The 26,177-nt window shown below is 39.8% G+C and overlaps 3 protein-coding genes across 5 annotated transcripts; 1 reads left to right on the top strand and 2 right to left on the bottom strand.

Annotated features, from left to right (window-relative positions):
• Positions 1-3,437: 3,437 nt before the first annotated feature.
• On the bottom strand, positions 3,438-6,859 carry LOC104436429 (mediator of RNA polymerase II transcription subunit 20a). Its single transcript, XM_010049193.3, has 5 exons — positions 6,702-6,859; positions 6,432-6,574; positions 6,128-6,306; positions 5,863-5,952; positions 3,438-3,801 (listed from the first exon to the last, which is right to left on the bottom strand). Exons 1-5 carry the CDS (start codon positions 6,713-6,715, stop codon positions 3,559-3,561), a joined length of 669 nt encoding a protein of 222 aa, XP_010047495.1. The 5' UTR covers positions 6,716-6,859; the 3' UTR covers positions 3,438-3,558.
• Positions 6,860-8,419: 1,560 nt separating this feature from the next.
• On the top strand, positions 8,420-20,104 carry LOC104436428 (protein CTR9 homolog). Its single transcript, XM_010049192.3, has 24 exons — positions 8,420-8,826; positions 9,044-9,110; positions 9,273-9,467; positions 9,758-9,858; positions 10,058-10,111; positions 10,295-10,411; positions 10,517-10,580; positions 10,690-10,904; positions 11,095-11,179; positions 11,515-11,615; positions 11,729-11,821; positions 12,854-12,922; positions 14,012-14,104; positions 14,308-14,574; positions 14,983-15,063; positions 15,157-15,315; positions 15,964-16,059; positions 17,168-17,269; positions 17,345-17,452; positions 17,535-17,759; positions 18,183-18,449; positions 18,550-18,621; positions 19,026-19,334; positions 19,588-20,104. The coding sequence occupies exons 1-24, from the start codon at positions 8,686-8,688 to the stop codon at positions 19,771-19,773; spliced, it is 3,267 nt and encodes a 1,088-aa protein (XP_010047494.1). The 5' UTR covers positions 8,420-8,685; the 3' UTR covers positions 19,774-20,104.
• A 1,932-nt stretch (positions 20,105-22,036) lies between these two features.
• On the bottom strand, positions 22,037-24,433 carry LOC104436427 (growth-regulating factor 1). Of its 3 annotated transcripts, none has more exons than XM_010049189.3 (4): positions 23,871-24,433; positions 23,195-23,654; positions 22,617-23,086; positions 22,037-22,423 (listed from the first exon to the last, which is right to left on the bottom strand). In XM_010049189.3, the coding sequence occupies exons 1-4, from the start codon at positions 24,268-24,270 to the stop codon at positions 22,416-22,418; spliced, it is 1,338 nt and encodes a 445-aa protein (XP_010047491.2). In that variant the 5' UTR covers positions 24,271-24,433; the 3' UTR covers positions 22,037-22,415. The 3 variants fall into 3 exon arrangements, with proteins under 3 accessions (XP_010047491.2, XP_010047492.2, XP_039164046.1); XM_010049190.3 differs by having other exon boundaries at positions 22,617-23,077; positions 23,871-24,427; XM_039308112.1 differs by lacking the exon at positions 23,871-24,433 and having other exon boundaries at positions 23,195-23,787.
• Positions 24,434-26,177: the final 1,744 nt, after the last annotated feature.

The following is a 26,177-nucleotide window of genomic DNA, read 5'->3' as shown; positions in this document are numbered from 1 at the left end:
GACATGACCCCACTCGCTCCCATCCAATCGGAGTACCAAAAATCAAATAGCCCCGTCACAACATCAACATGTGCTAAAAGCACTGTCACAATAATAATATCGCAACAAGGTAACATAATGCAACACGACAACAATATCATGACATAACACGATATCTTGACTCTTAATCGAGGCAATTCGATCACCACATATTATCAATCTAATTGAAGGATTCACCGAGTGCCTCTCACTATTCAGAGGAAAGTGAGAGGCATGGCATCATGCGGAGTAGTTGTTTTCGTGCCGACAACACCTAATTAAGATGGGCCATTGGAACGTAATATCACCAGCAACTCAAAATCCTGACCTGAATCATGCGTGAGGTGGCGAGGTGCGGTGCCGTCTGAATTTGCATCACGAATTCGCTGATTGGGACATTTCCCTCTAAAGTCGTCTCAGAGAATGGACTAGGTCAAAATAGAAAATTATGCTAAAAGTCCATTTCAAATAAGTTGAAAAGACCTAGAGGAGCTTGCACAGCTCATTCCAAGTTTTCAACTCTCGCTTCTTCCTTCCATTCGCTTGGAGATCGTAGCTTGTCGCATACAATTCGAAAAGATGCTCGGAAGGCAGCCTCTGACAATAGTAAAAGGTGTCGGTTTTGCCGATGTAATTGGATATCTATTGGAGAATCTGTGTCCTGCCCCATCGGCGGCAATGCGCTTAAGTCTCGTACAGCCAACAGTAGCTATGAAGAAAAACAGGTCTTTCAAGTGTTAGAAACCTTTTGTATCACCCAAGTTATGCACCATAGCTATTCGCATCCATGGTGCATAACTTGTCTAAGAAGATCCAAAAAGAGAGACCCCAAAAGGGAAAAAGTGCAAGATTTGATTAACTGCTCCCAGCGAGAATCCAACTTTCTCACTTCACATGACTAGAAAAGCAGCTCATCCAAAACAGTAATTATTTCAGCACTCTCGTGCATTAACATTAACGACTAAAAGCCAGAACCTCAGTCCACATCCCTGGAAGAGATAGGAAGCAAATGGAAAGGTTGAATACGGGAGGCTTTAGCCGAAAGTTACGCCAAGAATGGTTGCCAACTCCGCCATCGAATTTACAAGAACAGCCTCTCTGATGCGACTGTTATCATACTACCACAAAGGTGCAAAACATTATGTTCTTTCCGTTTTCGAGAAACTGTGATTCTGTGACTTATTTCTCTTTTCTAGTGTCTCTGTTACATCTTCTAGATTAGTTGAGAAACTGAATGACGGAGTGAAAAAGATGTCAAGAGAGCTACGTTAGCGTCTTCTTAGGCAGACTTGGACTTCTTAGGCAGACTTAGATTGGGTAAACACTAAAAAGTGGCACCCCCGAGTCAAGTTGAAACACGATATGCTTGGTCATCTTCTGCCAATAAAATCATGCATTGATACAAGAAAGATTCCCTCCGACTGTGACTTCAAGAAGACATCTTTCAGTGCAGTTAAATGTCCCTATCACAACAAATTACAAGCTTTTATGAGGTTCATCAAGAACCAATTAGAATTTTGAATGACATGAAGCGTAGCCATATGGATCAAACTCTATTTTTTTTTTCAAATTTAAATATGAAATCGGAAGAATCAGGTTTTAATCAATTTCTCAGCATGACGTAGTTTGTCACACATTTCAGCTCCAAGAAACAGACAAACAAGATGACTACGGATCATTACGCTTCAGCTCCCAGAAGCAGATGCACATTGCTATATACAGGATGACTACAAGTTAAAACTAGAATAATCCATTCACAATGCAACAACTAGGCAATAATCTGCATATTGATATGAGATTTGTTTCCCAATATGAACCATTACCACATACATCACTTCAAGCAGAGGCCTCACTTTACTTCAACAGTGTCCTTCCTTGATTCTGCTGCAGAATTATATCTTTGTTTCTTAGAAAATTAGTTCCATATTTACACGAAATATATTTACCACCAGGACTCAACCCAAGTTAGATTGCCCACACAATGGTCAACTTGTCCTACTTATCTTGTCATATGTAGAGTTGATACTGTGACTGCTGGGAATCAAATCTACAGAATTTTACAATTCCATTGATGCATATGCCAAAGCTAACCATGTAAACAGCCCAATAATGGATTTGACCTGCATTACACTTTAAATGAACAACAATAAGTCATGCCTAAACTAACATTTGTTGTCTTATATAGTTGTCCAAAAGACTCATCGTGACTATAAGTATTGCATTGTATGGAAATTTAAACAAGGACATTTAGTATATAGTAGTCTACTAATTCTAAACTAATCTTTTGACCACCACAAACTCCAAACTAATACACTTATGACAAATTTACCCTGAACTAATTTTTTTACCATCAAAAACCCTAAACTAGTACTTATGTGACAAATTTACCCTCCATTAAATTGGATTAATACCAAAAAAATCACAAACTAATATACTTATGACAAACAAAGAGTAAAACTCCAAATTGGTACGCCCATCAATTGTTTATTTGCCATCAAACTCAGCAATTTGACAGTAAAACTTAACGGAAATTAATAGAGGGTACTTTATCATAAGTGTACCAATTTTTGGTTTTTGGAGGTTAAAACTCGGGAGTTTTTAGTGATCAAAAAATTAGTTTGGGTAAATTTGTCACATGTACCGGTTTGAGATTTTTTGTGGTATTAACCCAATGTTAAACTATAATTTTGTGGAGAGGAAGCCTTGTGAACTAAAATGTAAGCATCAATCATCTTCATTGACCAATCATAAGTTTACAAAATCCAAAAGATGCTCCCAGTATGAGTATATAACCTTTCCCAAAGATAAATGATTGTCACTAGAGTTTTGTCCTTGAAAGCACGCATAACAAGAAATAATGTCAAAAGTTTTCTACAAACTGTGCATCCATAATCATCTGGACTCTCCTAAGTATTAAGATATATCTATGATTAATAAAGTCATGAAAGATAGTTTGCTAAAAGTAACTTTTGACTGCAATGTTTCAACACAAAATGAAATTCAAGAAAATGGCACTAGAACAGTGCCACCACAGACCAATTTCAAGACTTCAGCAGAGAATTCTCTTCTACCGCATGAAACGTATTAGTTTACTATCAGCAAACTAAGCCAAAAGGTGGAAGCGCTCCCTTGCTTGAGCACGAGGAAATGTATATTGCCCGAAATCAGGCCAACTAAACACTGAACAGATCTAGGTGTTGAAAAATCTGGGATTATATGATCCTTGACTAACTTTCAAGGATCAGCCCTTAACAAAAATGAAGTAAATCCTCATATTAGATGTCTTACATTAGCTACACAGCTATTTTTTCTACTTTGTGGTAAAATAGGGAAAGAGTCCTATCTTCTCCCAAACCAACTGACTTGCTCAAGTTTGCCTGTGATGTTGTACTTCTCTGGATATATATAAAGGACAGTAGTAAACCAAAAACAATAATTATGAAGTGAAAACTAGAAAATACAGCGAAAATCCACTAATAATGGATCAACCCACTCATAAGAGTAATACGCTAACATGAATGATTAAAGACACTGTGGGTCTTAGTTTCTCACAGTTGACACAGCTTGTGCAGAGGCAATCAATTGAGCCATTACAGTAGCATACTGAACAGCTGTGTGTTGTGAAGTATAGTGGTCTGAGAGGCCAAATTCTGAAAAGTTCGGTTCTACATGAATAAAATGACCTGGCAATGATCTTTTTGACAATGCTTCTTGCCATATTTCAATGAACTCTTCCATGATTCGTCTGGACTTTTCCAATGAAGAGATTGGCAAATACTCCACCTGCGAGACATAAACCAAGTTCCTCTTGAGTTAGATACCACTGGAACGAAATCACTAGTGGGTATGCAGCCAAACACCAAAATAAGAGGGAGAGGGAGGGGCGCATTATACATATTTCCAATTAATTCAATATGACCGGAATTTGCCAAGTGTAAGAAAAAAAGGTTCCGGAGATGCTAAGAAAATAAATATCATATCCAACCAAAGGCATGCAAGAGCCCAGACCACGTGACAGCCTTGTTTCCTCTTTGGACAATATCACCCCCTCACCGTATAATATCGAGTTAGCTGAAAATCTTCATGTAAACATCATATAACTTCAAAGAAAACAAGAGAGGGAACAGCCTTCCTGCTACCACTCTTTTTTTCGAGGCCCCAGAACTACACTTTTAAAAGCCAGGAGAAAGTAAAGTGTCCTTTGGTATGAGAAAACAATTCCAAATTTTATTTTCTATTTTCAAAATCTACTGAAATGCGTTTGGCGAGATTTTTCCAGATATTTATTTTCAACAAAAACATAGGAAATAGTTTTCTCATTTTTCTTAGCCTAACTTCTAAAAACAATTGAAATTGTTTTCAAATGAAGAAACTTCCACATGCAAAAGCCTCAGCGTGGTTATGGTTTTTGGTTTTCCTAAGCTTTGAAGAGGCTTTTCTGAAGCTTTTCTGGTCTAAATGAAAGGTTGGGCAGCTTCCTTGTCAACAAAAACTCCTTGAGAAGGTTGCTTGTTCAAACTTTCTCTCAACCTCACAACTGTTATATTTCTCATCTTTCCCTTTTGGCAAGAGTCTGACTCAAGCTTGGAGAAGTTTCCTTAAGCATCTTCACTTAAAAATGAAAATCAAGAAGCAAAGAAAACAACATTTTGCACGGAATTGACATTTATTTCATATAATTATGTAGCAGCAACTTTCTAAAAGGAATCATATATGGGCAAATTCAGAGGATATCAATTTTTAGCAGATATGGAGTAATTAGAATACAAATCTAGTAAATGATCACATCAAAAAGGATGATTAATCTAGAACTATAAAATATATAGTAAGATAGTTGAATAAGATGAGATGTAAGATTAAACATGATGTGATCAACTGATGGAGATGATGGACCATAACAGTAAAAAGATATCAAGCACGTTCTCAGCAATTCATTTTTTAAGAGGATTCTGCAACACAGTCATAAAAATAGAAGAATGACAATGAAAAATAAATGAAAACAAAAACTAAAAGCACTTTTGTAAACCAAATGGGGCCGAGATTGCAAACATAAATATTCAGCAGATTCCATGTTAATTATCTTCATTACCTTCAATATCTATTCCTACACGGTCTTAGAAGATGTTTAGAAAATTGTATATGATGCAGGCAAAAGTCCCACACTAAGGAGACAATATGTTGGGTTCCCTCTCCTAGGAAGCTTAGCTTTTCGGGATGAGTTCTTCCACCCCTTGTAACACATCAAGTTGGTTTTAGAGCCACTCCCTGGACGCCCACCCCTGGCACTGATCCTCAAGGCTGTGGTTCCATGGCAGTGGCCTAAGGCTGCATCCTCGGGGCCATTCTGTGAGGTTGCAGATTTCTGAAGAGGGGGAGGATGATGCAGGCAAAAGTCCCACATTGAGCAACTAAGGAAGGTATTCTGGGGCTTATAATGGATTGGGGTCTCTCTCCTGGCAAGCTAGCTTTTCAAGATAAGTTGTTCCACCCTTTGTAATGCATCAGCACACTAACTGCAAAGCTTAACTACCGACATATCAATAGCTTAAGCAATCCAGATACTGCATATGCTGGCAAAAGGCAGTGTTGCCATGCAAGATCCTTTAAGGGCACATTGGAAAAAATGCATCGAATTGACTGAAATACTGCTAAGTTCAAAGTGACGTAAGAAAAACAAATTCACGACCTGATCACACATTAACTAGCATTTTAGTACTGTTAAAAAACACATGCTAGAAAGTCTTCGCAAAATTTGCAGAAGCTTGTCACTGAATAACTCTCATTCCCAAAGAATTTTGTGACACGCAAAAGAACAGAACAGGAAATGCAATGTAAGCTCATTACCTCCATAACGATCCCTCTCAAATTCTCGGAATGACTCGGAACAACTTTCCCCACTCTCAACTGAAAGTCACCGAGTTGATACTGAAATCCCTAGAACACAACAGCCAGACAAAAGGATAACTAGTCTTCTCAATATGAAAACCAGATGAAACATACTCAGATTCACAGCAACTCACGCAATCACTGCTTGGAACACGCGCATCATACGCGAAAGCACGCTGCAAAGGAACTAAGCAGAACGATAAGGCGCAATCCGATGTCCTACCTCAAATATGAGCGCGACTCTCGATTTGTAAGACTGCAGCTTCTCCATTATGTTTTGAACAGAGACATCAGACTCGACGACTATCCGGTGACTCCGGAGCGTGAAGTAGTACTTACTCGGCTGCTCCGGCAGCGACATGCCGATGAAATCCCGGGGCATCTCCGGCGACATCGCCTGGTCTATTCATCCATCGCCGTGTCGTATCAACATTAAGCTAAACCGAAACACTCACAAAAAAAAAAAAAAAAAAAAACCTAAAGCATGCTTAGCGCGCGCGAGCTGTAACGAATCATCGCCGATTCACCTCGAAGTATAGGCTTGTAGTAGGTGAGAGTAGCCTTCCACCTGCCTTCCTTGACGCCATTGATGCCCTCGACGCACTGCGAGACCTCCGCGAGGATCTGGCTGTTCACCGTCGTCCCCGGATTCGGCTGCCACTGCAGAACCCTAGCAACCGCGACATTGGAAGACACTGGTCAGCGCGCGGAGATTCCGCGAGAAAGCCGCGGCGGAGAAATGAGGGTTCCGCCTTCCGCCGTGAGATCGCGGCGGCGGTCGGAATCGGAGGATTTACCACTTGAGAGGCATGGCCGCGGCGAGGAATAGAGAGGACTGGGAATTCCCCGACGGACGGACGGACGGACGGACGGACGAGCGAGAACGACTGAGACTGAAAGTGGACCGCTTCCGTAAGGAAAATGCTATGCCCGGAAATCTAACCGACCGGGCCGCGCTCCAATAGCCCGATTTAGGAAAAGTAATAATATAAGGATAATATGGCAAATGATCCCGGATTTTTACTCGATATTTTTTAATTTATTTAATATGATACATACACTTTGACTTAATGACGCTTTAAATTTATTCAATATGATTCATTAATTTTTGGGACATGTTTAATGTTTCGTGAACTATATTAAAATATTTAATATAATCATTTAATTAATTCAATATCAAAGACCTCGAATATTTTTATATGGTTCGGAAATTAAAATTGAATATACATCAAAAGTTTATGAATTATAATAAATTAAAAATCCAATGACTATATTATATATTGAATTAAAGTTTATAAACCACATTGCACTATTACACATTAGTTGCTATTTTGATAATATGATTTGTTCAACGTGTGGATTTTAAATCTTTACTATTTGTTAACATCGATCGACTTCATCGCTAATTTCATGTGAAACCAGTGAGATCACGTATCAAAACTCCAAAAACCAAAACTGGAAAAAGATTTAACATTTTTAGCACACTTAATTTTAGCGAAACAACTACAATTATCATTTCATTGTTATTTCGGTTGGTTTTTTTAGTTTAGTCCCCATCGCATCATTTTTGTCCCGTTTGATATTTACTAATTTTGGTTCCTCGAAACTTAAATAAGAGTTTCTAAAGAATAGATCATCTATATCGTAAAGTCCTAAACTTTGGGCCAACTAGGCATCTTAGAATGCATTTGGTAACAGATTAAATAGTATTTGATTATGTTCTTTTATTCCCGATAATAGATTTGAAATAAAAAATCATTTTGTAATTTTTTTTGTTCTTGCAAATAATTTCAAAATCAAATCAATTAAATTTTTTTTTTTTTTTTTGACTTTTATATTCTTCTTCCACCACCACCGGTAGTGGTCGTTGGAGGGTCACTAGGGCAAGGGCGAGATCCAATGGACTTCTTTCCTTGGCGAGAAGGGATCATCTCACACCTGATTGGGGCCAGTGACCCTTTGGCGAGGTTGTCGGTCATCATCTAGCTGCTCACTGAACATCTCAAGGCTTGCGATCGGCTGAAAAAGAAGATAAAAAAAAAAGAAAAAAAAAAAAAAATTTTAAAAATTAGAAAAATGGTTTTGATTATAAATTATGACTCATGAGGATGGTGTCAAGTACAATTTTATCATGGGAATAAAAACTTTGGACGGTTATCAAACGCTTTCGAATGCTTATAATTTATTTTTAAGAATAAAATAAAAAAATTATTTATGATAAAAAATTATTCATAATAACATAATGCTTATCAAATGCACCATTAATCCCGGGCCGAAGAAGAAGCCCCGCCTATGGAGAGAAGTAAACTATACTAGAACGGAAGGACTGAAAACCCGACCCAGTCCGAACCGGGGTTTCCGGTTACGATTTCATTCGGTCGGGTCACGATAAAGCCCAAGCACGCGTCGTTCCCCGGGTCGGGTCGGGCGACCGGCCCGTTCGCGGCGCTGGGCCGATTCGCACCTGTATCCGATTCCGAGTCCTAGAACCAGAAAACAAACAGCAAAAGAAAGCTCAGTTCAGCCAGTCCTCGTTAATTCACTATTCTCTTCTCCGATCGTCTCTGCTCTTCCGCTAGAGATAGAGAGAGAGAGAGAGATCGCCGGAACGGAGGCTCCGTCGGAGCGTATACCGCGGAGCTAGGGTTTTCCGGCGCCACACGGTCCCCGCTTCTCCTTCCTTCTTCAGCGCTGCCGAGGCGCTCGCGTTCGGAAGCCGAAATCGAAGGGGGGAAGAGAGGAGATCGTGGGGTGGAGAAGAGCTTCGCGGGGGCGGAGGCAATGGCGTCCGTGTACATACCCGTGCAGAACTCGGAGGAGGAGGTCCGGGTGGCCCTCGACCAGCTCCCCCGGGACGCCTCCGACATCCTCGACATCCTCAAGGCCGAGCAGGCGCCGCTCGATCTCTGGCTCATCATCGCGGTAACTTCGGCTTTCGCTCTCCGGTTTCCGGGATTCCGCCCCGTCCCGCATTGGTCGTTGCTCGCCAGTTCGAGCCGTTCGATTCCGTCGTCGTGTTTTTTCTTCGGATTCCCCGTTTTTCCTCTTTCGAATTTTCGCGGCGTTTCCTTGTCTCGTGAAGTTCAGTTTGCCCTTTCAGTTTCATTGGTTTGGTTGCTGAAATTTTGTTTTGATGCAGAGAGAGTACTTTAAGCAAGGGAAGATCGACCAGTTTCGGCAAATTCTGGAAGAAGGCTCGAGTCCCGGTATATTTCACACTCCCTGTATTTCATCCTAGTGGCCCTTAGCCTCATTGAATATCCATCCCTTTCCTTCACAGGCAAAGGAACTTCTCCTTGTCATGGCAATTGCTATTTAAATTTGTGACCAATCTTTCTTGCTAATGTCTTTTTCGATATTATTTGCAGAAATTGATGAGTATTATGCTGATGTGAGGTATGAGAGGATAGCGATTCTCAATGCTTTGGGGGCTTATTACAGCTACCTTGGGAAAATTGAGACCAAACAGAGAGAAAAGGAGGAACATTTTATTTTAGCGACCCAGTACTATAATAAGGCATCGAGAATCGATATGCATGAGCCTTCAACTTGGGTTGGAAAAGGTAAATTATTCTTCACTTTGGTCTTGTGATATATACTGGGGGAAATCTATCGCAGGCCTCACAAGAGTTAGACATCGAAATGTTTGTTCATTTGTTGAGTTGTAGTTGCTTAATAATTCTTGCATGCTATTACTTATACGGTTGGAATTCGATTTTTAGCCTCAATTTCCATCTAGGACGGATTTAGACTGTCAAGTTCCAACCACGCTATATTGCAGTCGGCTTGGTGTCCCATATCTTTAGTCTTCATTGATAGAATCCTAATATGATCACATTTCTCCTGCTTACAGGTCAACTCTTACTCGGCAAAGGTGAAATAGAACAGGCATTTGCTGCATTTAAGATTGTGCTAGATGGAGATCGGGATAACGTACCTGCTCTTCTTGGTCAGGTTGTGTTTGCCGACATTCTATGATGTGATCGTACTGGCTGGATACCACTGAATCATCTTCTGCTTTAGATATGCAGTGTCTACGATACTTGCATGCATTTAACCATTGTAGATACTGAATTACTCTTTGTTCTTTTATTGCCAAAATTTCCTATACTAGTCTTTTTTTGTACTAAATTTTGAACTTTCATGTCTGTAGGCATGTGTTGAGTTCAATCGCGGACGGTATTCCGATTCCTTGGAGTTATATAAGGTTTGCGATATCATCATTTTCCCCTATATTGGGACAATCATGATGATTTTAAATTCCTTACTGCAGCATGATATTTAAGTTCAGTAAGTAGTGTCATGTTGAGGAGTTTCAGTTTAAGTGTTCAGGAATGCCGTCAATCTGAATAGACTATTGACGTTGCCCTTGCTCATTGTCTTTGTTTAGAGGGCCTTGATAGTCCACCCTGATTGTCCTGGAGCTGTAAGACTTGGCATAGGTCTCTGTCGCTATAAGTTGGGTCAATTTGAAAAGGCTAGGCAGGCATTTCTGCGGGTTCTGCAGGCAAGTTGTATGGTTATATTGGCTTGATTATGAAGAGACATTAGGCCTTGCTTCCCAGTTTGTATTAACTCTGTGATTTATAGGGTTTTCAATTTCATTTAACAGTTAGACCCGGAAAATGTTGAGGCCCTTGTTGCACTTGCAATTATGGATATGCGTACAAACAAAGGTTATTTAGTCTCATTGTTTACTTTATTACCTCGGATAATAGGGTTGTTTGTTGGACTTAAGATATATCCCCGCTGATAGAATGCCTTGTTTTCTCACATACATTTCAGTGGGTGGAATTAGGAGAGGAGTGGAAAAGATGCACAGGGCATTCGAGATATACCCTTACTGTGCAATGGCATTGAATTATCTAGCAAATCACTTCTTCTTCACTGGGCAACACTTTTTGGTTGAACAATTGACAGAAACTGCCCTTGCAGTGACCACTCATGGGCCAACAAAGTCACATTCTTACTATAACTTAGCAAGATCTTACCACAGCAAGGTTTGCTTATTATTTTTCTTCTCAGTTCTTAAAGATATTTCTTTAGCAAAAGCAATAATGTAATGATGCAGATGAATCAATTGTTATGAGTGTTACCATGTAAAATGGGAAGTCTCTCTCTCTCTCTCCCCCCACCCCTCGGTTGCTCCTATGCCTCTGCCTAATGGGGCTTGCTTCTTGTCAACTTTAGGGAGACTACGAAAAAGCAGGTCTCTACTATATGGCTTCTGTCAAAGAAATCAACAAGCCACATGCATTTATTTTTCCTTATTATGGTCAGTATCCTTTCCCTTCTTCAATATTTGCATATCAGAAAGAGGAAACTCAGACAGATGACACTTGGGATGGAGAAATATCAAATTTAGAATGATGGAATTGAAAGTGGATTTTATAATTAATTGCATGGCTTGGAAAGTGGATTTTACAAGTGATCATCCTGAAGATGTGTTGACTTAGAAATATTTTTCCATCGTCTGTTTTGTATGAAATTGGAAAATCTTTCTCTCTGCCAGTATTTGCCATCTCTTATTAGATTCTAGTGAGACATTCTTTGGTGTCATTCACATTTCTTTCTTGTAATTTCTGGTGTGCATTGGTCACTATGCGTTAGGTCTCGGTCAAGTACAACTCAAGTTGGGAGATTTCAGAAGTTCCTTGTCAAATTTTGAAAAGGTTTTGGAAGTATATCCTGATAATTGCGAGACATTAAGAGTAAGTCGGTGAAAATTGCCGGTGACATTTTGTTATTTACTTGTTGGACTTATTTAGTGACTGACTTTTCTGAGAATTACTCTCTCTCTCTCTCTCTCTCTCAACTTGAATAGGTTCTTGGGCACATATATGTGCAACTCGGGCAGGTAGAAAAGGGTCAGGAGTTTATGAGGAAGGCTACAAAGGTTGATCCACGTGATGCCCAGGTGACCAACTTTGTCTTTTTTATTCTCTTTAATCATGATGGCTGTGGCCTTGATGCATACCTTCGTTCTTTGTATCAATGTAACATGCAGCGTATGAAGTTTACCATATGTTTACATTCTTGACCATCTTCTTATCCTAAGCATGTGTTCTGTTTATAGGAGTTAAAATTTGTGAAGCATCATTGCATGCGAACGGAAGATGTTATTGCATACTTTTAGGGTAGGCAGACTTTGTGCATTCCTCAGGAATGCAACATAGCATGCCATCCCTGCAAAAGAAGAGATATCATAGTATGGCAACACTTGAATGTAAATGCTTTGTGTGACCATGTGGCTACACATTAATGATTGGTTTAATGCGTCACTGGTGTTATGGTGGATATTATTCTTGGATGCAAATGCTTTATTGGATACCATATATTTATTGTCTTGTGAGCAACTTCTCTTTTGGCTTTGAGCTCCATCTGTAAATGCATGGGTGCCTCATAGTGAATTTCTCTCTACCTGCAAGATGGCCCTTCCAAGCTTGTGAATGACTGCCACCTTAATGTGACAATTGAAGAATGACATTTTAATTGACTGAATATTACAGGAAGAATATTAAGCTTATTTGACTGAATATTCTGTCAGCTCTTGGATTTAAATGCTTTGATTGCAGAATTGCTACACTTGTTGACAATTCGTTCAAAGTTTTACACTGTTGGTATAGTGGGATAACGCCTTGTATGGAAATGCTGATTGATATTGTGGATTCCCATGTCTTGTTAATGATCTCTCTTTTGGCTTCGAGATCTTTATAGTGGGCTGTGCCCCTTTGTTGTCTCATGGTCTACTTTTCTTTACTTTTTGTAGAAGTATATATGCCTTCCGAAACTAGTGAACAGCTGGCCACCTCAATATGAAAATTGAAGAATTACCTTTTGCTTAAATATTAAATTAACTTAATTTAGCTTAATTTTTTTGTTAGCTCCATCGTGCATGGTACAATTACTGTTCAAATATAAAGTATGGGTTTGTGGAAACTTGATTCAGGCATTTCTTGATCTGGGAGAATTGTTGATATCATCTGACACTGGCGCTGCTTTAGATGCCTTCAAAACGGTAAGTACTTTTTTTTATAGTTTTTTGGACTCATGTAATTGGGTGACATTAATGTGGAAAGGAAAGTGAAAGGTTGTTTAAATTAAGTTATTTCTGTTCATATTATGTAGAAAGTTTTCCAATGCTGGATATGTGGTAGTAATCAGGTTATAATATTATGGACAGCTGGATACGTTTGTATTTTCCTTAGATGGTGTAATCTCACTGGCTTCGTCCGATACATCAACATCAAGAGAACAGACAATTGGCTAATTTAATAATTTTAAAGATCAAAACCGGTTTCTCTCATGTATAGTGTTATGAATGTTTAAGGATTTAGAGGCAAAGAGGAAAATACACACACACATTTGATTGTTTTCCTTCAAATAAATTATCAAGACCATCAAGAAGACTTGTCAGTCTTCTCATAGCAAATGGGGGAAGAAAAAGTTTGATCTCTTTAGATAGCAGGTGGTCTAATAGTGTGGATCCGACTTGTTCTCCTCTCTTCTTTTGAAACATAGTCAATTGATCCAAACTTGCCTTTTTTTTTTTTTTTTTTTGGTCAGTCTTATTCTATTCCTACTTTATACTTACTCTCAGACTTTTGCCCTGCCTCTTGCAGGGTGTGGGAGTCGAAACCCACTTTTGAAACTTACGCGTAACTTACGTGTCCCCACCCCCATTCCTCATTCCTCCTGAGAAGGTGGGGATTTGAACCCCTCACCTCCCCCTTCCATGTTAGAAGGGTGGCCACTGGAGTGAAATCCAAACTTGCCTTTGACTTGTCCCAAGTACTGCAGACCTTACACTTCACTAATCTCACATAACCTACATAGGAAATTCTCTTTTGAATTAAACTTTCTGCTATAAATCAGCCAAAGAAAGTTTTTGCCACATAGTTATTGGCATGATGAATATATATATATATATATCAATAAACACCCTTTCAATACTTGACATTTTGCCTAACAAAATGCTGATACATTTTAGTGCAGTCCTTTACCTTGTATGTGAAGGCATTTTTTATTGCCATCGTGGGAGGGTTTCATAGGTATTTACTATCTGTTGTGGCTTGTTAATTTTGCCATCATTCTTACTTCCTAACAGGCTCGTAGTCTGCTGAAAAAGGGTGGCCAAGAAGTTCCGGTAGAGTTGCTCAATAATATAGGAGTTATCCACTTTGAAAGGGGAGAGCTTGAGGTTAGTATTCAATATTCTAAGTTAGTGCAACTTCCCACTATAGGTGTATATATCTATGATTTACTTGGACTTCAAACCACACTTCCTGTGGGATAAAGTAGAGCCTTTTTCTCCTGGTACTGGTTTTCTTTAGCAGATCTTATCATAATAAATTTGATGTCGTTCTGCTGTTGAAGTACGTGTGATGTTTTTCTGTTGTCTAGCTTGCTGAGCAAAGTCTCAAGGAGGCTGTTGGTGATGGCATATGGCGTTCTTTCATCGAGGGAAAAGTGAATGTCAGCACTGCTGATGCTACTGCATGTACTCGTCTTTATAAGGATATGCAAATATTTACACAACTTGAAGCAGATAATGTAAACCTGGAATTACCTTGGAATAAAGTGACAGCACTTTTCAATCTGGCAAGATTACTGGAGCAGCTGCACAGAATGGAAATTGCAAGTATATTATATAGATTGATAATTTACAAGGTATGTCCGCATATTTAGGTGTTGGATTATTTATCAACAATCAAATAACAGTCACTAACTGGCGTTAAAAGACCTTGCTAATGTTATGTACTGACTATAAAAGAAAAACTTTGATGCTTTTCCTTGTTTTAATTAAATTGAGGTTTCATAAAAAATAATGATTTGGATCTGTTCTATAGGCCAGTATCACATTTGTGAATAGCTTACAGTACACTCAGAATTATGTACTCTGGAAATCCCAATTTATGAATGTTCTGTCTCATAATTCTACCTTTTGACGTACCAATAATGTAATCTAGTTCTTCTGGCTTATGTTTCTAATTTCTTGACATAGAACTATCCCCTATCTTGAAATATTCCAGGTCATACCATTTGAGATTTTCCTTAACTTGTCCTTTTCTTTTGCAGTATCCTGACTACATAGATGCATATCTGAGGCTTGCTGCCATCTCAAAAGCTCAGAATAACATTCAATTAAGCATTGAACTGGTGGTTATTTACCCTTGTACCATATCATCCTTGGTTGTACTTTTTCTGTCCTCCTATTTTCTGACTTATTGCCCTTTCTCCTGTGTTGTTCAGGTTAATGATGCCTTGAAAGTGAATGAGAAGTGTCCAAATGCATTGTCCATGCTTGGAGAACTAGAGCTTAAAAATGATGACTGGGTCAAGGCGAAAGAAACATTTCGAGCTGCTAGTGAAGCAGCTGACGGGAAGGATTCTTATTCCACACTCTCGCTGGTGAGTGTATTTGAGATATCAAAATCTTCATATTGTTGGAATCTTCTACCGTGAGGGAGCATACATGTGAGTGAGCAAACAACGATCTACATGGAGAAACTTTATTAGTTTATCCCTTTGCAGTGTTGGACACTCAATATTATATTTGATGTTCAGGAAAAGCTTGCCCCTTTAGTTTTATATTCATAAGGAGGCTTGTCTTTGAATTATATTGCAAGAAGGCCTCACCTTTTGAATTTGATTCTATAAACCTAGTCATGATTTCGTCGTTTCTTTTCATCACTAAAGGTTGATATGTCATCCTGGACGTCACTCGAAATGCAATCTTTTCAGAAGAAATGTCTCCGTTTTGAGCTTAAATTCCAGAATGGGGTCATTTCATCTGCTGAGGTGGCAATTCAGGTGACAGGTAGGATAACAGATCAGCATTTGACGGAGAAAAGAAATGGCAGCTTAACGAATGCTTATTATGAAACCAATCTAAAAGGTGCAGTCTTTCTGAGTTAAAATTAAATGGTTAGGCTATTTCTGAAAATTGATCTAAAATTAAATGGTGAGGCTCTCTTTAAATATTAGAATATATTAGAACAAATATCCGTTCCTTTTCTCCACCACTTTGATATTTACGTGTGTGGTGGCATTGTCAAGGGGAACTGGAACTATTTTGCTGCAATGCGCAATGAGAAGAGGGCACCCAAGCTAGAAGCCACTCATTTGGAGAAAGCAAAAGAGCTTTATACCAAAGTATGTGCCTCCTATCCTTTTTTGCCTTTTCAGCTCAAGCCACCACTGTTGCATGTGCTTCCTTGATATATTCTCGTTGTTAATTTCTAATCTATTCTAATTATGTACTGTCTTGTGCTCTAGCTATGGTCTACATGTTTTTAGCATGAGCGTATTTGTGAGCTAAGAGTTTGGGAGAAATGTTGATGGCTGGTAGCTTTTCAGTCATAGTGCCAGAAAGCAGAATAGAGGACATTAAGCAGAACAAGTATACATTTAGAATTTGTGGATGGAGGATTAAATGAAATATATATTCGTTGCTAATTGCTGGTTAGTTTAGTATAACTCAGCTGTACATAAATGAAAATATATATACATATATACATAAATAAATAAAAATTAAAATCCTAAATTTATGAGATGCATGATGAAATTAAATACATGCAATATCATCGTTATGTATTATGACCTATTAATGAAAGAAATTAATACTTAAAATTTTCAATATGTTGTCTAATTTTTCATACTTTCCTCATAGATTGAAGTTTGATTCTAAAGTCGTTTTCATTATTAGCATAAAATTACCTGGAACATTTGATACACTCAAATACAAGAATTAGTTATCCGACATTCGTTAAAGAAATTGAACTCACTCTAACCTTGATAGTTTTTTCTATTTTAACTTCAAAGCATGGTATTATTTTGCAAGTGCAGTCTTCAAAAATAGACAGGACTATTATTAGCTCAAATGAAAAAATAGAAAGCAACCAAATTAATTAAGGTACTACTCACTAGTGAACAAGCTGAACGATCAGAGTGATCGATGCAGAAAATCAATTAAGGGACCTACTACTGAATAGTTGACCGTATGTGTAAGATAGTTTCTAAAGTTCATTCTGGCATCTTCAGATTTTGGCTGATTCTTTGCCAGACTTAAAAGGAGCATTGCAAAAGTTGATTTTTTATTCTCTTGTTATCATTTAATACCAGTAAAAGAACATTGATACGCGCATCTTTTTCATTTCCTCTCTTGTATGTCTTTTTATAATCTTTATTGTTTTTATTGTAGTGGTATTGACAGACTTGACATAAAAAGCCCCAATTTTGCAAATTATTGCATATTTTGTAGGTTCTAGTTCAGCATAATTCTAACTTATATGCTGCCAATGGTGCTGGAGTGGTCTTGGCCGAGAAGGGGCAGTTCGATGTTTCAAAAGATATCTTCACGCAGGCAAGCTTAAACTCATACTGCGGTTGTCTCATGAGAACTTTTTTTAAATGCCATACTCATTGCTGACTAACATAGGTTCAAGAAGCTGCAAGTGGAAGTATATTTATTCAGTTGCCTGACGTGTGGGTCAATATAGCACATGTTTATTTTGCTCAAGGAAACTTTGCATTGGCTGTGAAAATGGTAAGCATGGGCTCTCTCTCTCTCTCTCTCACAGACTTGTCCAAGGCCATCATGTGCTTACTTCACTTGATTTTAAATGCAGTATCAAAATTGCTTGCGGAAGTTTTATCACAATACAGACTCTCATATTCTTCTTTATATGGCGCGCACTCATTATGAAGCTGAACAGTGGCAAGACTGCAAGAAAACTTTGTTAAGGGCCATCCACTTGTCACCTGCAAATTATGTATTAAGGTTTGATGCTGGTGTTGCAATGCAGAAATTCTCAGCATCGACACTGCAAAAACAGAAGAGAACAGCGGATGAGGTTGTTTGAAGATTTAATGCTTGGTTTTATCATTTCTCTTTGTTTTCTCGCTTGTTTCTATGTTCTTTTTCTGCTTGATTAAGTCAACACTGGTTATCAGTTATGCACTTGCACAGTGGTAGAGAAAAAATAAATGATTGATAAACAAGCATGGCAGAGAACTTCACAAGTGATAAATTTTGTTGCACATGTTGGGTTCTGAATTTTGCCTTGTATCATTCTTCGATCCTTTTTTACTCTAGTTTCACACTCGTGGCAATTGAACTCCTGTAATTGGACGATAATCTTCAAATGCCTCGAGAAATTAAAGCCTACTTAATTTTCTTTTTCGGGCTCTATGCTGACTGAATGACTATTCTGACTGATAGGATTTCTTCTCCTTCAAAGTAGTATTATTGAGTCTTTATACTTTGGATGTTATAGGTGCGTTCAGCAGTTGCTGAGCTTCAGAATGCTGTGCGTGTGTTTAGTCAGATGGCTGCTGGTGCCAATCTTCATTATCATGGGTTTGATGAGAAGAAAATTGATACACATGTTGGATATTGTAAGCACTTACTTGAGGCTGCAAAAGTTCACTGTGAGGTAGCTCAGCGCGAGGAAGAGCAGGCACGGCAAAGACTAGAACTTGCACGACAGCTTGCACTGGCTGAGGAAGCCCGCCGGAAAGCTGAAGAACAGAGGAAGAAGCAGGTGTGCTACTGTGAATTTGCTCTGACATCAACAGATTAATTGAGCTCTCTATTTGCTATTGTTGTGAAGATATGACCTCACTCATTATTCACTCAAACAGTTGGAAAAGAGAAAACTGGAGGATGAGCAGAAGCGGGTTCAGCAACAAGAGGAGCACTTCCGGCGTGTAAAGGTGAGGGCCTGGAAATTGTTTGAAAATTTTCTTTTAGTTATATGATATTTGATCTCCTCCCACTATCTTGTATTGAAAAGAGAAATTGAGGGAAACAGAAAGAATTTGTTGGAAGTTTTGATTTCTAAAGAAATTGTCTCATATGGTTTGAGGTTCTCGTTGGCTGCAAATAGTCTCTTCTATTAGTAGCATGTCACATGGATATTAGGTAGTGACAATCTACTTGTCTGGCATTTGCTTTGAGAAGTCAAAACTATTTTTACTTGTGATGGAGCTTATTAGGGAAATGGATCTGTTTACCATACAAAGATCCTGCACCATTGATTAGATGATGTGAAGTCCCAAGTGTATGCACTTGATCTAAATTTTGAATTTACACTTATTTGGATGTACTTGATCTCTAGGAACAATGGAAGAGTAGCATGCCTGCTTCTAAGCGGAGGGAAAGGTCTGATGCTGATGATGAAGAGGGTGGGCATAGCGAGAAGAGGAGGAGAAAAGGTGGTAAGAGAAGAAAGAAGGAGAGAAGTTCAAAGTCGCAATATGAGACGGAGGAAGCTGAAGCAGAAATTGATGATCAGGAAGATGAAGATGCCCACTTAAATTATGGGGAGCCTGCTGATCAAATCCATGATCAAGATGATGAGGCCGAAGAAAATGCCCAGGGTGTACTTGCAGCAGCCGGGCTCGAAGATTCTGATGCTGAGGATGAGGTGATGAGAACTGCTAGTAACTAATTTTCTTTTGATTAGTAGCATTGTCTGTGATGAGTGACAGTTGTCTCCTTTCAAATTTCATCGTTATTAATGAGTGAAGACTGGCAAAAACTGCTTCAGTGAGTTTTAGGTGCCAAAATCCGATGGTGAACAATGAAGCATGCTTATCAGATACTCATGGATGACATATACTATGATGCAGTTATTCAATTCTCTCTTGTTCTGATATGTTCTGCTTTTTCCTGTAAAGGCTGTGCCTCCAGTAAATGCAAGTAGACGGAGGAAGGCATGGTCAGAATCAGACGAGGAGGAGGAGCAACGGCCAGAAAGCAGCCCGGTCAGAGAGAATTCTGCGGAGCTTCAAGAGAGCGATGGGGAATTTAGGGCGGATAAAGAGAAGCGGAATCGAGATGAAGCAGTTGATGATGAAGATTAGACCACATTTCAACCCAATTGCCGGGACGGGACAAAATCGGTCTCTTTTGTCCAGAAAGAGATCCTCTCTTTTGGTCCTTTTAGTAGGATATCCTTCCGCAAACTGGGAATCACTGTGCTGTCTATAGAACATCATCCATTTCTTTTGGCGACGCCAGCCTATATTTACTCTGCAACACTTTTTCCATAGGTTAATTGATCCCCATCCATCAAACACAACAAATTTGTCATAGCTTGGTAACAGGGTAGGAAACTGTAGCTGTTGGGGAAGCAAACAAATAGAGGTGTTCAGAAAGAGTGGAATCTCTCTCTGTCTCTCTCTCTCTCTCTCTAGTCTGTCTGTCTGTCTCTCTATCCTCTTTTTGGGCTTGAAACGACAGCGCTTTGACTGAGTGAAGTTGGTGCAGAAATAATAGCAGAAGGCATGAAGGTGTCAGAAGAGAAGAAGAGGAGGGGGGTTTAGGTGGGCAAATGCCAAGGGGCTCAGGTGGGTTTCTGGCTTTTTGGGGGTGTGTGGGTGGGTGGTGGTCAGACTCTGACTCTGAATGAATGGGGGGTGGGGGATGGTCGGGCTGATGAGGCCCACTCTATTTGCCCACTGAGTAATGTCCAGTCCCTCCAAAGTCTCTCTCTGTTCGTGCCTCACTTTTGTTTTCTCTTTTGGCTGAGAGCATAGCATACTCTCTCTTTTCTGTACGTCTGCATCTGCATCATCACCCCCAGACACTGAACTTGGACCCCCTCCTCTCCTCTCCTTCCCCTTCACCCCCACATTCTCTCTCTCTCCTGAATTTTGTTTTATTTTATTTTTTAATCTTTGTTTGGGGTGTTTTGAAGTGATGCGACCGGACCAGACCCACTCCCACCAGAAGGTTCAGAAGCGGACAGAGGGAGGCCACAGAGTCAGAGTCAGAGTTTTCATCAGACAGGTGCCCCTTTTTAAATGCCGAGGCTCCTCCTGTTTCCTTTTTCGCCGGTAAAAACAGCCACTTTCATCATGGGGACCAGTAAATAAGTAAAGTCCCGTTTCCTCCCCCTTAGGCCCTTGTTGTGTCAGCATCGTCGCCACCTATCAGGGTGAATCTATATATATACATATAATATATATATATATATATATGTATGTATGTATGTATAGACGCCTGCACCTTCACAAGGTCACGAATTAACATCGAGTAAAAAATCCTTTGAGTCTCAAACTCTTGGGTAGTGTAAGGTGCGAAACAGCCACGGCTCTATTTCGACTTCATGCGGCGGCAGGTGAGGCTTCACTTTTGGAGTTCCTTCTTTCGTTCGGGGAAGTGGTGTATAATTTGTTTACTTGAGTTCGAACGTTTGGTATATGAGGATAATTATATTTCTTTACCAAACGGAAATATGAAATTCAAATTCGTGTAACAAGTCAATGACTCAAAAGGATCACTAACGAAATATCACATTTAAAAGCCCATTTACTCCGCAAATTAGATGAAAATGATGAAAATGAAATTGTGATGTTGGAATCTTGGATAGAGGCGAGCCATGTCTAGTGGGTAATTAACTCCCTGAACAGCAAAAAATCATCGTTCTGTCTTCTTCATTTTAAATCTTGAATTTTGTGATTAGACGGAAGGGTCATCCATTCCCTGAATTCCTTTGGCATTATCTTCTAATTGGAAACGTAGCCAGCATCTGTCATTACCTGAGAAAAGCCCTTCTTATTGATTGAGCGTCCGATTCGGTTTAGCGTAAAAGAACGGATCTAATGAGGAAGATTAAGGGCTTTCCTTTTCAAGTACAAAAGGACCCAACTTCCATGTAAAAATTTACCCAACTAGCAGTAAAAATTCAAAATACCCATGGAAGAAAATTCAATATACCAATCAAAATTGAAAGCTCAGAAGCCAAAAATTACTTTACTCTTGGTTTGCGTACGAACTGTGAGGCGGTGCAGTGAAGCTAACCCAACATGGGTTTGCTTCGAATTCAGGAGCACACTCGAATGTGAGGATCCCCCCACGCATGAAAGAGGGGACTCGGATGCTGGTTGTCCTAAATGCAATTTGCCTTGGGTTGATGACAACAAAGATGGGGCCCACTTCTGCACCAAACAGACTGGGCTTGAATCATAAGAACTCAGAAGCGACAGGACCAAGTAACGGGCCCACGTCCTGGCCCACCAACAATAATGACAAGCCTGGGTCTCTTGTTCCCCTCCGAAAGCAACCGAAACCCATGAAAAATGAGAGGAAACCCAGGAGAAAAGGAAACACATATTCTCCATGTCACCTTGCCAAGAAACAGAAATCTTTGCATTCGAAAAACCCACCTACTTAAAAAAGATCTGATCTTGTCATGAAAGTGAATGTGTAAGAGAAAGGACCGTGAACAGATTTGATAACTGAAGCACTCTCTCCTTTGATCTATCAAAGCAAACGAATGACAATAACTGTAGAACAACCCCCAACTCATCATCTCTAGCAAACACCCACCCACCACCCAAAAGACAGCTTAAAAAAGGAAAAAAAATAAAAATAAAAATAAAAATCCCCATAACTCACTTGAAGAAAATGAAAGTCCAAACCGCTCTAAGGAGACACAAACACACAGACAGACAGCAGTCACAGCTTTCCAGATCCCCTGAGATAGTCCTCCTTTCAGGGCTCAACCATCTGCAATCAAAGACTGAGTTCACTTAGCAGAAAAATTCAGAGAGAGAGAGAGAGAGAGGGTTCTTTTTTTGTTTTCTTGAATGCATGAGAAACTATCAAAGTTGTGGATTTTAGCTTCTTGTTTTGAATTAAGCATCAAAAGCAAGAACCTGTTTTTAAGCGTGGGAGATAAAGGTGGTGGAATGAGCCTGACCATAGTTTCTTCTGGAATTGAATGCTGGGAAGTCGTTTGAGGAGGGCATGGAAATGGACAGCTTGGTCGTCGACATGGATGAGCTATTCGACGACTTGTTGTCCTCCACATCGACCCAAGAGCTGTTGTCTCTGCTCTTCATCGGCCCTTCATCGAAGAACCTGTGGATCGTCTTCTGGGGCTCCTCCTCGTCTCTCTCCATCTTCATGGGCATCATCAGCTCGCACTTCACGTCTTGCTTGTAGTGCTTCGAGACATCGCTGAGGCTCTGAAGCTGCAAGTAGGAGTAGTCACTCTCTAAGGCCGAGCAACTCCTCTGCTTGGAGGAAGAGCTCATGGCGAGGGGTGTGAGCTGCCAAGAGTCATCCATGGATGAACCGGAGAAGCTCCTCATGCTCCCGCTCGGCTCTGCAAAGAAGGCATGCTCATCTACATGGTTCTCCTTCAGCCCGTAAAGATACCTGTTTTTCCTTCCCACAAAAAGCAAAGAGACATACCTCGCCCACATCAGCAACGGATCTTTGAGCAACCAACTTTAAACATTGAAAAATCAAATTTAGCTTCACAAGAAAAGTAACCTGTAATCTTGGCCGCTTTGGGAATATGATCCGGAATCGAGGAGGAAGTTGGTGGTGCTGCTGTCTTGCGCGGACAAAGCGATGTTGCCAGGAGGCCTTGAAGAGAAGTAATAAGAATGGTGAGGATGGCTTGGGTGGTTATGGTGGGAATGGTCAGAGGTGGAGAGAGAGGAGAGGGACTGAGGGTTTGTGGCTGGATTGTGAGAGTAGTAGGGGCTTTTATTGGAAGGGGTGATCGATGCAGTTGGCGTTGGGGTTGGTGAAGCAGATGAGATTGATGACAAAACTTCCACAGGCTTTCTTGAACGGTTCTTGCCTCTATGCATGTGCCTCTCGCAGTACTTGGAATCTGGGTAGGCCTCTTTAGAGCACCTCCACTTCTTCCCATCTGTTCTTCTGCACCTTCCTGGCTCTGGGTCTATCTTCTTCCCCAGACCCATTTGGAAACAGTTCCATCCCACTGCACCCAGTAACAGAGCACGACCATACCAACAAAAGAAAGAACCATCAATTCTTAGCCATAAGAGGGACCACAAACAGCAAAAGCCCAAACAAAACCCAGAAAAAAGAAGACCAAAAGTTCAAAAGAAAAGATAAAACCCAGGACAAGACAAACAAAAGAAAAGGATTGTTAGCGTTGGAGAGAGAGAGAGAGAGAGAGAGAGAGAGAGCATACCATGTTGGGGCTGGTGAGACAGGAACTTGGGAGAGAAATGGGAAGAGTCAAAGCAGGAGGGGCTTCTCTTGAGGGAGAAGAGGAGGTCAGGAGGGATTGGGATGCCAGAGATGAGGTACTTGTAGATGAGGGCTTGGTGCTCCAGCTCTTGCCACTGTGAGGCGGTGAAGGGGAATCTGCTGCTCATTCCACCACTCATCATATGCATATACACGATACGCGCAAGCCCCCAACTGAAGGAAGCAAGCAAAAGTTGAAATACAAAGCAAGAACAAAAAAATATGAGAGAGAGAGAGAGAGAGAGAGAGAGAGAGAGATCGGTATTTGGGCTTTGGGAGGGAGGGAGTAGAGTAGGTATATTTATTTCAGGGACCATTGGGCTGCAGAATCTTCTGTACATGGATAAAACTCATGGTTCTGATTACAGTGCTGCAACATCTCTTCTCTCTCTTCCCTGTGCAAGTGACTTATTAGTGTGTGTGTGTGAGAGAGAGAGAGAGAGAGTCTGTGCACATATTATGACTGCAACATCTCTGCAGCTTCTGGTCCTGCAGCTAAGCTGCCTCTGTGGCAGCTCTTGTCTCTGACATCTCTCTACGGAAATCCATAAACTAAACACTTTGTGCGAGAGAGAGAGAACTTAAGCCAAAAAAAACAAAGCAAAAAACAAGATAACTCTATTGAGATTTTTTTGGGCTGGAGACATGCATGTTAATATAATTATGTAACTGTATTAATTTTTCTAAGAAATTGTACAGTATTTACAAGTGCTCTCAAAATATTTACTAAATTTTCTTAATATTCTGAAATTATACTTCTATTTAGATACGAAACAATTAGTCGCAAGGCAATCTTTGGCAGATTCATATTTGAGGAGCCTGTTGAATTGTTTTATATAGTGGACTTAGGTATGTTAATCTTGAGACACCGAGTATTGTACAGAAAAGAAGGAAAAGAAAGAAAGTCTAAGCAAAAAACAAAAGAAAAGCTGGGGGGGAGTGAATATTATATGAGTTGGTGCCTGAAGCAAATGCCTAGACAGACTGAGAAAAGATTGTACGGGCTTGTGACAGCTTTTACTGCTACTAACTCCTTTACTTTTCTTCCTTCTTTCCTCTTTATTTTCTTTAATTTTATTTTCTTTTTGGGCCTGCTCCTTTTTTACTTCACACACACAAAGACACAAGTGGGCAGCAGAAGCCCCACTTCCATTTTGACCTTTTTCAATTTGGGAAACTTGGAAAAGGATACATGCAGTGTCTGGCCTTACTATTGCTTCTGATAAGAATCATGAAACTTAGGAAGGGGAAGGGAAGGGTTTTGTGTTTTGATGATGTTCCTGCTTCATCACCATTTTGGACAGGCTAGTGGAGTCATCATTGCTTAGCAGGTTTTGGGAAAGGGAGATCAATCGAGGAATAGGGTTCTTAAGGATTTCTCATGGTTCTCAGGGTTGTGTGACCACAACCCTCGTGAAGGTTGGTTTTTGTGGACCAATGGTTCTTTCTAACTTTATCAAAGATAATACAAGGCACAAAAAATTTCCTTTTCATTACAAACGTTGAAAGATAGCAATAATGAGTATTGTTTATTGATGCGTACGTGTAAGGAATGTTAGGTAAAAGCGCCTCAAACCAGACGGATGAAATATAGAATGGTCGACAAATCTAATAGTATGATTGATGATTACATGTGAAGATTTTTGTCTTAATTCAGCTCAAAAAGAGAAAAAAAAAAAGTGTATAAAGGTATGCGTTGCTGTGTAACAATCCATTATGGGTTTGATGTGCCATCAAACTTAACTCATCCTTGGCCATTGCATAGTCACCATTTTTTCGTAGTAGATCATGTATTTTTTATATGACTTTCAATTTTCAAACTGAGTTTTCACGAGACTCAAGGAGATTAGATGTTTTTTCTGAAATGATACGGTGTTCCACACAAAAATTAGTGACACCCAACATTTTCAGGTGACGATTCATGTGCAAGTTCAAAAGCTTTAAATTTTCTATCCGCATGGAATTCGTTGATGGGGAAAGGAAAGTGAATTCATGTTATGACTTTATGGTAGCCCATTCCCCCCTAAGCATCTAACCTAAGATTCTTGGTTTTATGAGGGGCATGTATTATGTTCTTGAGTTTTGAGACATTTAACTGCTTTGAGATAGAAGGAAAAAAAAAGGTAAAGTGAGAGATGAAGCATTAGGTTGAATTTTCTTTTTCTTTTTTTTTCTTTTTTTTGGGAGAGGTTGAATGCATTCAATGGCCCATTGGAGGCAATGCTTAGAATGTAAGGTTAAGACAAGT

This window comes from Eucalyptus grandis, chromosome 3, assembly GCF_016545825.1.
Source record: "Eucalyptus grandis isolate ANBG69807.140 chromosome 3, ASM1654582v1, whole genome shotgun sequence".
NCBI classification, from domain to species: domain Eukaryota; kingdom Viridiplantae; phylum Streptophyta; class Magnoliopsida; order Myrtales; family Myrtaceae; genus Eucalyptus; species Eucalyptus grandis.
This window is presented reverse-complemented; position numbering and strand designations above follow the sequence as displayed.